The 13,454-nt window shown below is 55.2% G+C and overlaps 1 protein-coding gene across 3 annotated transcripts in view; it reads left to right on the forward strand.

The window, feature by feature from the left end:
* The window catches only part of NT5DC4 (5'-nucleotidase domain containing 4), a 36,836-nt gene that overhangs the window by 12,136 nt on the left and 11,246 nt on the right, over positions 1-13,454 (forward strand). The window contains exons 2-17 of one of the 3 annotated variants that reach the window (XM_070236173.1): positions 6,869-7,013; positions 7,340-7,731; positions 8,283-8,356; positions 8,444-8,561; positions 8,641-8,736; positions 8,950-9,041; positions 9,152-9,209; positions 9,549-9,642; positions 9,836-9,889; positions 10,141-10,224; positions 10,552-10,584; positions 11,309-11,416; positions 11,636-11,702; positions 11,827-11,997; positions 12,666-12,717; positions 13,105-13,165. In XM_070236173.1, the coding sequence (XP_070092274.1) occupies positions 7,673-7,731; positions 8,283-8,356; positions 8,444-8,561; positions 8,641-8,736; positions 8,950-9,041; positions 9,152-9,209; positions 9,549-9,642; positions 9,836-9,889; positions 10,141-10,224; positions 10,552-10,584; positions 11,309-11,416; positions 11,636-11,702; positions 11,827-11,997; positions 12,666-12,717; positions 13,105-13,165 (1,221 nt within the window). In that variant the 5' untranslated portion in view covers positions 6,869-7,013; positions 7,340-7,672. Of the gene's footprint in view, positions 1-6,868; positions 7,014-7,339; positions 7,732-8,192; positions 8,357-8,443; positions 8,737-8,949; positions 9,042-9,151; positions 9,210-9,548; positions 9,643-9,835; positions 9,890-10,140; positions 10,225-10,551; positions 10,609-11,308; positions 11,417-11,635; positions 11,703-11,826; positions 11,998-12,665; positions 12,718-13,104; positions 13,166-13,454 lie in introns of those variants that run through there. The other 2 variants (XM_070236175.1, XM_070236174.1) reach the window with 2 other exon arrangements.

Here is a 13,454-nt window from a genome sequence, read left to right on the forward strand (position 1 = left end):
ACCCCTGCCCTCCATCTGGCTACTGGGCCAAGTGGAAGAGGGACCAATGACCCCAGAAAGGAGGTGACTGTCTCCCTCCACTGCCCCCTCAAACTGGGGTGGCATGTTGACTGAGACTCCAGAGCACCCTGCGGGGAAAACAGCAGGAAGGGGATGTTTTCCCCCAATTCATCCTAGGAAGATGGGGGTGGAAGTGTTTGTGGTGGTGGCAGGGCTTTCTGAGCAGGGGCAATGAAAGGAAAGGTGAAGGCCCTAGGGAGTGACAGAGGACTCTAGAGTACGTCCTAACCCAGCTCAGTGTTTCCTTCTTTAGAAAGAGAAGAGGATGACAATACTAGTAATAATGTCCTCACCACAGGGCCAAGGTGCCAATCAAGTGAGAAATGAATTAAGGACACAGTCAGTTCTCTATTAATGCTGGATGTTTCCATGAGGGATGAGATTCCCAAGGCCTGGCATAAGGTAGTCCTCAGGCTCCACGAGTACCCGCTAGATCTAGCACTGGCTTGATTCGTCAAACGTCTTTTTAAAGGTAAAGTCTTGAAGCTTTATTGTATATTAGAATCACCCGGGCAGCAAAGAACGCCCAGGTCCCGCTCTGGGCCAGTTACATGGGACTCTCAGGGAGGAGGGGTCCATCTGCCGGGCTGTCACTCAGCACTGGCCTTGGCCCTCCTGGAATGCCCCGCCCCGCACTTGCCTGGCTGATTCTCACGCATCGCGAGGTTTCATAGCTTCCCGGGTGATTCACTGTGCAAACTGACGCTCCACCCTTGCCACTTAGATGTGGTGCCGACCAGCCTCACGCCCAGGATGATGTGGGCACTTGTTAGAAATGCCGAATCTCAGGCCCCACCCCAGACCTGCTGAGGCAGAACCTACATTTTAGCCAGACTCCCCTGGGTGAGTCACGTGCACATTAAAGTTTGAGAAGTACTGTCTAGGACACTGTCCTGTGAGCATCTGTGGGTCTGGGAGACAGAGTCCAAGCAGGTGAGAGTTCCTGGCCCGCTGGAATTCAGGGTCCAGGGCCCATCAGGTGCCTCCCTCATGGAGGCTCCACAGCTGTGGCCTGTGAGGCCTGATATGGCATTAGTCCACCCATGGTGTCACCAGGAGAGCACACGAAGGAAGCCCACCCACACATGGCCATTGAGGGGAAGAGCTGTCCCTGGAAGCCCCAAAGCCCAGGGTCACCGGCAGGGGTGAGGCTGCCTGGCTGTGCCATTTCCGAGTCTTCGCAGCCAACACGGGGGTGGGGCTGCGCTGTCCTCCTGGTTTCCTAGTTCCTGTGGTTGACGGGATTCTCACTGCAGCAGCGCTGAGGGCAAGAACAGTCCCTGTTCCTACAAAGGCCTGTTTTTGGTGAAATACAGCTATCCTGTTGCCCTGCTTTTAAATTTTGCCCCAAAGCCCCAGGGCTGTGAAGGAATATTCTAGTAGGAGCTGAACATCCCATGTCAGTGTCTCTTCACTTCAGCCCCGTGGGAGTGACATCTTCCTCCCTCCATATTTCTTCCCTGCCACCTAACACGGCTCCCAGCACCCTGGGTTAGTTCACTCTTGTCCTTACCACATTGTCACTGTCCTATCCTCGAATCATCCATCGAGCTTACATCCGGTACAGCTTCCCAGGCTCTGTCACCCCTTCTCATCCAAACGCATGTCAACAACTCACGAATCTCATCTCCAGTCCCGGCTTGAAGCCTCTTACCTGACGGTCTCTCTGGTTCCTCCATTTCACCTTCTGCACCCCAGTGGAAGCTCATCTCCCTCCTCTGCTCCTCCCCAGGAGTGGTGCGGCCCGCCTCAGCATAGACAAAGGGGGTTCCATCCCTACGCTTCCTCTCCCTCGCTCTCATCACCGATCAGTAGGCAAGCTGACCTGGTTTATTTCCTAAATATTTCTCCAGCCTCTCCCTCGCCAACCTCGCTCCCACTGAGGGCTGGTTTGGTGCTCAGCATCCCTTGCCTGAGTCACTGCACCAGCCTTGGAACTGGCCTCTGCCTCCCGGCCGACTCCCTCCAATGTGTCCTCCTCTGCCCTGGGCCAGGGAGATCGACCCCCTGCTGCACACAGGACTTGGTCACTCTTTTCTTACAACCCTTCAAATGTGACCCATCACCTCCAAGAGAAAGTCCTAGCCTGTCGGTATGCCCCTTCGCTGCACTCCCAACCATGTCCTCACCCCTCAGCCAGGCCCGTCTGCCTGTGACTCCCGCACACTCACCAGGCTGCCTCTCGGAACCATGGTGGCGGCCCTTGCCTGGCTGAATCGGACTCACCCTTTAAGGCTTCCTCCTCCAGGGAGACTTCTCTGACCTCCCCGGGTTCCCAAGGACGTGGGTTTCTCTTTGCTGTTTCCTACTAATGCGTGTTGTCTCTCTCCTTGGACTGTGAGCAACTCAAGGGCAGGTCACACATCTTTCTTCACAGTTTAAACTCAGCTACTGGCATAGGCTTGGCATGAGGTGATGCTTAATGAACACATGGTGTCTGACTAGATCGATTTATGTGCAGAAGACGACCGAAATATGCACGATGTCTAAGTCCCGCACAGCCTCCCTTTGCTTGGGACCCTCTGTTCTGACCTGTCTTCACCTTGCCCACACCCTGGTATGTAGCTGCCTCCTGACTCTTAAGGTTGCAGCGAGGGGAGTTGTGGCTTCCCGTTGGGGGGGGTACCAACCCCCAGCTTTGGCTCTCAAGCCCTCCCCTAGCCAGGCCTCAGCAGGGGCTGAATGGGTCTGGCTGGCCTTGGATGCCTTTCCTCCCAGCCCTAGGCCTCCTGCAGTTCCTGCCTTCAACCTGACTGGAGCACCTTCCCCTCGGCGTGTGACACAGTACTCAAGGACAGGACAGAACTGTCTCCCACACCTCTTACACCCTCCACCTCCTGCCATCCTCACAGCTTTCCCTGGGGTCCCGTGACCCACCAGAGCTGCACAGCTGCTGAGCTGGGGAACCCTTGGTTTTCCAGTTTAGGGGTATATGAGGCCTCACTCCCTCAGGGGCCAATTTTCCCTAAAAGAGGGTTCCCAAAGAACCTTGCATTGGTGTCACATACGGGAGCCTTGGCCGCTGGTCTCCTCTGCCCCCAACCTGTGCTCTTGTAGGACAGTCAGGAGGGGCTGTGTGGGCAGCATTTCTGCCCTGCTCCCTTCCCACCCCCCCAGGAACTGCGGGCTCCCAAGTGCTCCAGGCTGAGCATGGGCATCAGTGACTGGCATGCCCGCTGCCAGGCCCTGGTCCCAGCATGCCAGCACACTCACAACATACTCACACTCACGCACATATGCACACACACTGATACCCACACACACCCACCCACCCACACTCTCACACATGCACACATGTAGTCACCACACACCATAAACTCCCAGCAACTTCCCTTATTTTGATGGAAGGAGAGACAGGTTCTTGGATGCTTCCTAACCTCCCGCCCCAAATCTGTCCCTCCACGGTCCCCCACCCATGAAGGGGCCTCCTTTTGCCCTGGATGAGGCAGAATTGTATCTGGGCCTTGGTGCTCGTTGGCCCTGACTCAGCCCCAGGTCTTTCCAGCAAGCGAGGTTCACCCTCTGGTCTCAGTCCCTCTCCATTCTCCCCAGGACGTGCCCTTTGCCAGTGCGGCCACATCAGAGGGGAGGAGACAGCTGCCGGCTCTGATGGCCACTGCCCCAGAGGAGGTCCCAGCCTCTGCTCTCCCCTGTGGGCCAGTTTCCTTTATGCCCCTCAGCACTGGGATCATTGCTGGTTGCATGAAATTCCTTTTTCCTTTAAATTATTAAAAATCCTACATTTCCTTAAAGACCTTATCCAAAACTCCCCTGTGTTAAAAAGCTCTGGTCCCCATCTCAATCCCCCTGTACCAGCCGCCCTCATGCAAGGAAGTCCCTGTCTAGAAGTTTCCGGTGGCCTCAAGAGAGTTTCTCCAAGCTCAGGGGAATGGAGGTCCCCTCAAGTCCCAGGCTGCAGGTCCCGTGTTGCTGAGGCAGCTGTGGACCAGCTGTGTGATCTGGACCAATGCCTCCAACTGAAGGTGGAGGGGCACAGGTGAGGGGTGGCAGGGGCACCCCCACACCTGGCGCCTGGCCCGCTGGGCACCCCTGATCTGACAACCTCTCTGAGTGTCAGGCAGTCACTGGAACAAAGCAAGCACGTGCCAGGCTTGGACACTTTTTAAAAAGACACAGTTGAGATGTAAGAATCAAGAGGAAGGCTGGCTGGTCTTGTTTCCCCTCCAGCCCTCAGTGAATGGGAGGGAGGTGCCAAGCTGGGAGCTCACAGGAAGGTGGGAGGAGAAGAGAGCGCTCTAAGATGGAAATGTGGCAGCCCTGGGACACAGACCTTCTATTTAAAAAAATTTAATTTGGAAGTAATTTCAAGTTTATGAAAAGTTATAAAGGTAAAGCATAGTACGAAGAACGTCCTTATACCCTTAATCAGGATTGACCTATTGTTAACATCTTACTCCATCTGATTTATCATTTGTCCCACCACTATGTACACACACACACAGACACACACACAGACACATGTAGGTATGTGTGTATGTATATGTGTGTGATTTTTTTCCTGAACCGTTTGAAGGTAAGTTACACACATCATGACCTTTGCCCTGAATCCTTCAATATTTTCCAAGAATAGGGATTTTTCTTACATTACTGCAGCACATTATCAGCTTCATAGATTACATCGAGGGAGCACTTTAATCTACCATCCATCGTCCTGCCTTCTTTGTTGATCTCATAACGTCCTCAGTGTTCCATCTTCCTTCTTGATTCAATGTCCGAATGCAGATATTCCATTCACTTGTCATGTCTCTTTAGCCTCCTTCATTCTGGAACATTTCCTTGGCCTTTCTTTGTCTTTTACAACATTGAAAAGTCCAGGGACTCTGTGAGGGACCTTGGTCAGAGGCGGTTTCAGCTGGTAGTGGAGAGTACAGATATTGGTGCCCGGCCTCTGGGTTCAGTCCTTGCTCTGCCATTTATTAGATTTGTAACAGTGGGCAAGAGGCTTAACTCTTTGGTGCCTCAGTTTTGTCATCTGTAAATTCAGAGTAACAGTAGGCCTACCTCATGGGGTTGTTACGAGGCCTGGACACAGTAAAAGCAATACAAGAATTCACTTATTGTTGCTATGACAAATCTCCTCTTCCCCAAGTGTGCCAGTGGCAGAGGGGTCAGGGCCAAGAAGTCCCTGTGATAGCCCGAGGTCCTCCCTGACTGGAACTGCAATTAGTCCAGGGACTCTGGGGTCTGGACAAGTGGCTGTAACCTGGGATGGCAGCAGAGATTGACCAGCTGAAGATCAATGAGGATGTGGCCACCTTAGCAGACAGTAACATGAGGAGGTGCTGGCCCCCCAGGCATGCCAGTGCAGGTCACAGAAGGCCCCACCAAGAAGTGATGGGCAACTACCAGCTACCAACTACCAGCATGGCTGGGCATAGACCCTACATTGTTCAGTCAACCCCAGGAGATGACTTGGAGTACAGCTGGAGAAGTTACCTGAGAAACCACTGAAGTGACTGTTCCTGAAAGTTGCTGGATGACTTCCTTGTCCTTAGGTGGAAGGGAAGCTGAGGATGGACGCCCAAGTTCAACCACAAGAAAAGCAAGCTACGTGTTCGCACACTTGCTATGTTAACCCCCAGGGGGAGGGCTGACGAACTTTCCAGTGGTTTCCTAGAAAGAGGTGTTTCTCCTTCTCTGTTCCTGACCTAGAGAGGAACCATGCAATACGGGAAAGAGCACTTTTTAAAAGGTTTCCCTGAGATGAGCTGAAAGCAAATAATCATGGGTGAAACGACCTCTGGAAATCCTCCTGATTTCTGAAGCTTGATTCTCCTCTGACACTCTCAACAAAGGCTGCCATTTATAGTTCATCTGCCCATCTGTCTGTGGATCCAATTGTCCATCCATCCATCTACCCACCCACCCATTCACCTAGCCAACCATCCGTCCATCTAACCATCTGTCTGTTCACCCATCTGTCATCCATCAATCCACAGATCCATCGATCTATTGATCCATGCATTAATTCATTTATTGATCCATCCATCCCTCCATCCATCCTCCATCCATCCCTCCCTCCCTCACTCCCTCCCTCTATCCATCCACCCATCCCTCCGTCTATCCATCTATCCATCTTTCTGTCTATCCATCCCTCCCTCCCTCCCTCCCTCCATCTGTCCATCCACCCATCCCTCTGTCTATCCATCTATCTATCCTTCTGTCTATCCGTCCATCCATCCCTCCTTCCCTCCATCTGTACATCTATCCAACCATCCATCCATCCATCTCTCCCTCCCTCCCTCCATCCATCCATCCATCCATCCATCCATCTCTCCCTCCCTCCATCCATCCATCCATCCATCCATCCATCTCTCCCTCCATCCATCCATCCATCCATCCATCCATCCATCTCTCCCTCCCTCCCTCCCTCCATCCATCCATCCATCCATCCATCTCTCCCTCCCTCCATCCATCCATCCATCCATCCATCCATCCATTCTTCCAATGAAGGAATGCAGTTCCTGCAGCCTCCATGCTCTTGCTTCATCATCCTAATAGTTATTTATCTGGCATTGTCAAGGAAAGAACTACTCAATTAAAATACTTTTTTTCCCAGGTAATTTTTATCCCTTCAAGAATGCCTAACTTCATTTAGTTTAGCCATTTTGGAGAGAAAGTTTTCTAAAATGCATTGTAAACATGTCTTTTTTTTGTGTGTGTGTGAAGAAGACTGGCCCTAAGCTAACATCTGTTGTCAATCTTCCTCTTTTTGGCTTGAGGAAGATTGCTGTTGAGCTAACATCTGTGCTAATCTTTCTCTATTTTATGTGGGATGCTGCCACAGCATGGCCTGATGAGTGGTGCTGGGTCTGTGCCTGGGACCCAAACCTGTGAACCCTAGGCCACCAAAGCGGAGTGCACGAAGTTAACCACTATGCCACTGGGCTGGCCCCTTGTCTTCCTTTTTAAAAGAGAACATGCCACATCGTGTAATTCTTTCTGAATGATCTGGGTCAAAGCTTTGAGTGGAAGTCATAGTGCCCAAAACCAGCACTGTGGGCCCTCAGGGGCTATTGACAGCTCTACACTAAATGGTCCCAATTGCTCTGCTTGTTGATTTTTACTTTCATACTTTTTTCTGATTCTGAAATTCTAGTCATTTGCCGCTTCTTATAGCTGTTGGCATATTTCTAAGCAATTACTTCTTTAAATGGTCTTGGGCTGGAGAAATTGATAACCAAGTGTGTTAGAATTGTGTGTAAAGCAAGAGTCCTGAGTTCTTTATGTATTTATTAAAGACTGTTTTATTTTTCAGGTACAGGAGGCTCCTGCCATTGTAACCCCTGTTTGCTACATCCTAGGTGGTTAAGGTGCTTGGATGCATAAGTCCTAGAAATGGAGATGGCATAATATAGATGAATTCTTCTTCCTTGATCCTAACTGCTTTCTTTCTTGAAGAAGGGAGGGGGTACCAGAGACTGATCTGGCTGACTCCTCCCCCAAAGAAGGAGGAGATGGAGGCCCAGGGTGGGGCCACTGGGTCACTGGTGTCCGAAGTGTTTGAGGGAGAGGGGAGCTGCTGAGTCCCACTGATAGTGTGCAGGTGGCTGGGGAAGGGACCACTGCCTCCTCCTCACTCCTGGTGGCGATGGCCAGTGTGGAGCCCAGAGGGGAGCCGCAGGGCCTGGAGCAGGACTGGCACCAGAGGTGAGACGGGCACTTGGGGTGGGGGCCGGGGGGATCTCAGCCTGTAACACCCCCTTTCCTGACATACCCCACATAACACAGCAACCCTGAGAATGATTCCTTTAAATACACAGATATGGTGACACTCACCATAGAGACAAGCACCTGTGCTTGCAAGGGTACCTCCATCTATAGGTGGGCAGCGACCTGTCAGAGGGAGACACTGACAATATACACTCTGGCAAAGAGGGAGTGCCCTTCACTTCCCTCCCACGCAGTGACATGAGCTGCCTATTTGTGACAAATGCATCATCTCTGAGCTTGGACACAGTGACTCCACTCAGGAAAGCAACAACCCCCCACTGGCAATCGCACATCCTCACTCGCAAGGATGCTCCCAGCACACTCCTGCACGCTGAGACAGTGAGCTCCTGCTCCTCCGCAGCTCTCTGCACATGCTCATGCATGCACTCACACGCATGTGCTCAGACACACTCAGACCCAAGGAGGCCCTAGGTCTTGGAGTTTTGGGGGCTGGTGGGCTGGTCCCAACATCCTCCTCCTACTCCCAGGATTTTTGTCAACCGCAGCCTGGCACTGGGGAAGATTCGCTGCTTTGGCTTCGACATGGACTACACTCTGGCTGGTAGGGAGGGAGGGAGCGCAGGGTGTTTGGGGCTGGAGGGATCAGAGGGTGGGCACCAACTGGGCTGAGTCTGCTTGCCCCCCACAGCCTACAAGTCCCCGGCCTATGAGGCACTGGCCTTCGAGCTGCTGCTGGAGCGCCTTGTGTGTGTTGGGTACCCACACGAGATCCTGCGCTATACCTATGACCCCACCTTCCCTACCAGGTGCGGGGGCTTGCTGGGATGGGAGGCTGTGGCTGGGTCGCCAGCCCTGGCACCCCCATCCTCTGCGCTTTCTCTCCAGGGGGCTGGTATTTGATGTACTCTATGGGAACCTGCTGAAGGTGGACACCCATGGGAACGTGCTGCTGGGGGCCCACGGCTTCACCTTCCTCTCGGAGTAAGGGACCAGGGGTGGGGGGCAAGGGTGCTGGAGGAAAGAAGGGAGGGAAGAGTGGCTCAAGCACACAGCAGAGGTTCAGCAATGCCAGCTGGATAAAGGAGGGGCAGAAGGGAAGGTGGAGGCAGGAAGGAGTGGCAGGGCCTGGACTGGCCTCTGGGAGGCACTGGGGGGCGGGGGACATTGGTTGCACCCAGCCCACCCCCTCCCCAGGGCAGAGATCTGGAGTTTCTACCCCAGCAAGTTCATTCAGAGGGACAATCTGCAGCGGTTCCACATCCTCAACACGCTCTTCAACCTGCCTGGTGAGGGCTGGTTGAGGGGTATGGGGAGGTGGTCCTCAAGGGCTCAGCTCTGGCTGGGGTGGGGGGGTGGGAATCCCTGGGCCAGTGGCTGACTAGCCCCTCCACCCAAGAAACCTACCTCTACGCCTGCCTGGTGGACTTCTTCTCCGGCTGCTCCCGTTACACCAAGTGAGTCCCGTACCCTGCCCAGCCCTGGGTGACCAACAGGACACTGCCACTGCCCAGGCCAAGCCCCAATGTGGGGGTCCCACCAAGGGCCAGAGGCCCCTCCTGAGAGGTTTGAGGGGATCCAGGATCTCAGTGGGGAAGCCTTCAGTGCAGGGGGCTCCCCAACCTTGTAACCAGTGTCCCTCAAGGGATAACCCTCAGCACAGGGTGACACCCCTCCCAGGATGGCTGGGACATAAGCCTAGTGTGGCTGGAAGGGTCACTGTGGTAAGGGCTTGAGGCTTGCTGGTCGGCTCAGGCACCCTTATCAGCCTCCCCTGTCCCCTTGGCCTGCTCCAGTTGTGACACCGGCTATCAACATGGGAACCTTTTCATGTCCTTCCGAAGCCTCTTCCAGGATGTGACTGACGCCATGGATAACATCCACCATTCAGTGAGTGGCCCAGAACCCCTGACCTGTCTGCCCTCAGCAATCCTGGGCCAACCCCCAGGCCACCAGCCCCACAGAGTTTCCATTCCTCTTCCCGCTGAGGACTGTGATCGGCCTCCCCCCACCTTGAATGCAGGCATGTGGGCAGGTGTGCACACATGCACACACACACACACAGCTCTGCTCCTTCCTGCAGGGCTGTCTCAAGGAGAAGACCCTGGAGGACTTGGAGAAATACGTGGAGAAGGATGTGAGTGACTATAGACCAGGGTCATGACCAGGTCTGTCCCTTTGTGCCACTCCTCCCCAGGGCAGTGGGGCTGCTCTTCCTTCTCTGGCCTCCTTCCTCAAGATTTGGACAGAGCTCTGTAGCCTGGCCTGGTCCATGGGCATTCCTGCCTGGCTTGGAGCCCCCTGCTGGGAGGCTGAGACCTGAGAAGGGGACCCCAGTGCAGCTCTGGGCGGCCCCACCCCTGGAAATTGCTTCTATTTCCTCCACAGGCACGAATCCCCATCCTGCTGGGCAAGATGAAGGAGGTTGGGAAAGTGTTTCTGGCCACCAACAGCAGCTACAACTACACTGACGTGCGTGTGTGTATGGAAGGATGGGGCCCTTGGCCTCCGAGCCCAGAGAACTGCCTCCTTCCTGGCCCTGGGGAAACTGAGGCCCCATAGGAAACAGTGAGGGGTGGGGAGGAACAAAGACCCTATTATCCTGTGGTTGGCATTTTGGGTTCCATTTCTAGGCGTTTCCACGTCTCAGGAAAATGAGCAATTTTCTCACCATTTTGTTGCTGCAGTCCCCAGCGTGTCTTGTGGTCCCCAGTGTGTCCTGCGGGGTGAGAGCAGAGGCAGGCAGTGACCTTAGCTCAGCCCAGCCAACTGCTCTGACCCTTGCCCTGTCCCTTCCAGGCCATCATGACCTACTTGTTTGGCGTTGGTGAGGTGAGCACCACGTGCCTGGCTGGGGTGAGCTGTGCCAAGGGCAGGGAGGGCCAGGGTCTCTCTGATGTCTGCCCTCCCCTGGAGGGAAAACCAAGTATGTGGGAGGGGTTATTTCACATGAGTGGACCTCGCTGGAACCTCCCCAGTGAGTGGGAGGCCAGTGACCTCAGCCAGGCCATGCGAGGAACCGGGAGGGATTGGGAAGGCCACTTACTGCCTCAGGGAAGGCCATGAAGTGGCAATCAGATGTTTGGGGAGGGGCTCTGCACCTGTGACCAGGTGTCACACGCTTGTCACAGGGCAAGTGAGTGAATGAGCGAGCAGGGCTCTACCTTGGTGACTGTGCTTGTGTCACGTGTCCCTGGGTCTCTGACTGCCCTGAGGAGCTCTAGAGGCTGACACAGAGCCCTCACAATAGCCTACACCGGCCTCCAAACGTACCTGTGAGCACTTCCTCGTGCCGGCATGGTTGGGGATTCTGGGGAGACAGTCCCTCTGGTTCTCGAGCCTGGGGATGGCTCATCCATCTGGGAGGCAGGACCAGGGCACCTGGACGGGCTGGAGAAGGGCTGGCAAGCTCTCAGTCCAGAGCGTGGCTGAGCTTGGGCTGGCATCTGGGGCAGAGGACGGGTGACCTGGCTGAGGACCTGTGAACTGTGTCGTGGTCAGATTTTTGAGACTGAGAGAGTGTGTCTGCACATGCTCCCCATGCCTGCCCCACTAGGCCGAGGCCTCAGCCAGGCCCTGGAGGTCCTACTTCGACCTGATTGTGGTGGACACGCACAAACCCTGCTTCTTTGCGGAGGGAACGGTGCTGAGACAGGTCAACACGGTAATGGCAGGGGCTGAGGCCACGTCCACCTTGACCCATGGACTCTATTGTGGGGAGGGGGCTGCTTCTCCGGCTTGATCTGCCCTTGGCAGCCACGGCTCTGCTGGTCTGCCTGTCCCCTGACACCTTCGGGACCCTCTGCTGCCTCCTTCCTCCTATGTCCCCATGGGTCCCCCTGCAGCTCCCAGCTAGACCAGGGCGCCCCTCTCCCCCCTCCAGGACTCGGGCAAGCTCCGCGTGGGCACCTACACAGGGCCCCACCAACACTGTGCTGTCTACTCTGGAGGTACCAGCTCCCACACCACCCCAACCCTCCACAGGCACCCACCTTTGACTAGGAGCCCGTGACCCCAAACTGCCTGCCAGGATGGGAAGGGCTGCAGGTGAGCCTGTCCTCTCATGCTGGGCAGGATCATCAGATGTGGTGTGTGAGCTGCTCGGGGTGCGGGGGAAGGACATCCTGTACATTGGGGACCACATCTTTGGGGACATCCTCAAGTCCAAGAAGCAGCAGGGCTGGCGGACTTGCCTGGTGGTTCCTGAGCTGTCCCGGGAGGTGGACATCTGGGCCCAAGAGAAGGGTGAGCTGTGGGGGGGTCAGGAACGGGCAGGGGGCACTGGCCACCAGTGCAGAGGACTGCCCCATCGTCATCTTCCCCTCTTTCCTGTGGGGGGTTAGTAGTGACCATGATAATATTATCTACTCTGTGGTTTATGAAAGTGGATCTATTTTATACATTAGTAAACAGAGACCCAGAGAGGTTAAGCGGCTTGCCCAAAGTCACACAGCCAGAAGGGGCAAAGCCGAGACTCAACTCCCCCCTTGAGGTGTTTCCGTAGTCTGAGGCTTCCTTCCTCACCCGACCCTCCCCTCCCCACCCTCCCTGAGAACGGTCCTCTCCAACCTGGGAATGACTTGAAGTATCCTTGGGGTCAGGAGTTGCTGTGAGCCCAAACAATTCGAGTTGGTTCTAAGAGCTGGGTTTGAGTCATTGCTGTGTGACCTTGGGCAGGTCGCCTGACTCCCTGACCAGCTTCTTACCTGTCCCACAGGCTCTGCTGTCCCCGCTTTGCTCTGGGCAGTCTCACTTGGTGTAAGGAAGGGGCCAAGGAGGTTACGCACACAGCCGGGGGTCAAAGACCCCTGGTGACCTCTCCACCCTCGCCACATGTCCGAGCTGGGCCTGGGGCAGACGAAGGTGGGGGCAGGGCTGTCACTTACCCCTACTGTGCCCTGTTCATTTTTCAGAGCGGATGGAGTTGCTGAAAAGGCTGGACATGCACCTGGCAGACTTATACCAGTGAGAGCCCTGGCCTGCGGCCCCGCTGGGGAGGAGAGAGGGATAGAGGGTGGCTGCCCGCGTCCAGGCCTGGCAGTGAGGACCTGGCCAGGGCAGTCAGGAGATCCAGATCTGCTTCGGGCTGGGCTTGCCTAGTAACTTGAACTTTGGGACCCCTCAGACCTCCTTGGGACCACTCACACTGTGACCTCTGGGCTCTTCCTCCTAACCCACGCAGCATGGACTCTGGGTGCCTACCCTCTTGCACACATGCACACACCCAACCCAGCGCCCACACTGGGGGCCCGTGGAGTGCTCCCTGACCCCTACGTGGTCTAGAGAGGTTGTGTCTGGAGCCTGGAAGCCCGGCGCCTCTCCCCCTGCGTCACATGGCCATTTTTGCACCAGGCACATGGATGGGAGCAGTCGTGGGCTGCAAGTTATCAACTCCACCAAGAGGGAGATTTGGGTAAGAGCGGGGTGCCAAGTGAGGAGGGGAGGGACTCAGCGGGAGTCGGGGATCGGGTGTGTGCCTCTGGGCTGCCTACCTGGATTTGGGCTGCCTGCTGGGACCTGCTCTGTCTCAAGTCCCTGGAGCCTAGTTACCTAATTCTCCCTGGCCTCAGTAGAGCTCCTCTTGTCCTTGTCAGTCAGCGCCCTCTGCTGGTCTGTGTTCCAAATAACAGCAGTGTGCTTGCTCTTGAGGGGCTGAGTTCTGCCTGTGGGGTGATTTGTGGGGCTTGGCCCCTGTCCTTCCA

Source organism: Equus caballus, chromosome 15 (assembly GCF_041296265.1).
Source record: "Equus caballus isolate H_3958 breed thoroughbred chromosome 15, TB-T2T, whole genome shotgun sequence".
In the NCBI taxonomy this organism is placed as follows: domain Eukaryota; kingdom Metazoa; phylum Chordata; class Mammalia; order Perissodactyla; family Equidae; genus Equus; species Equus caballus.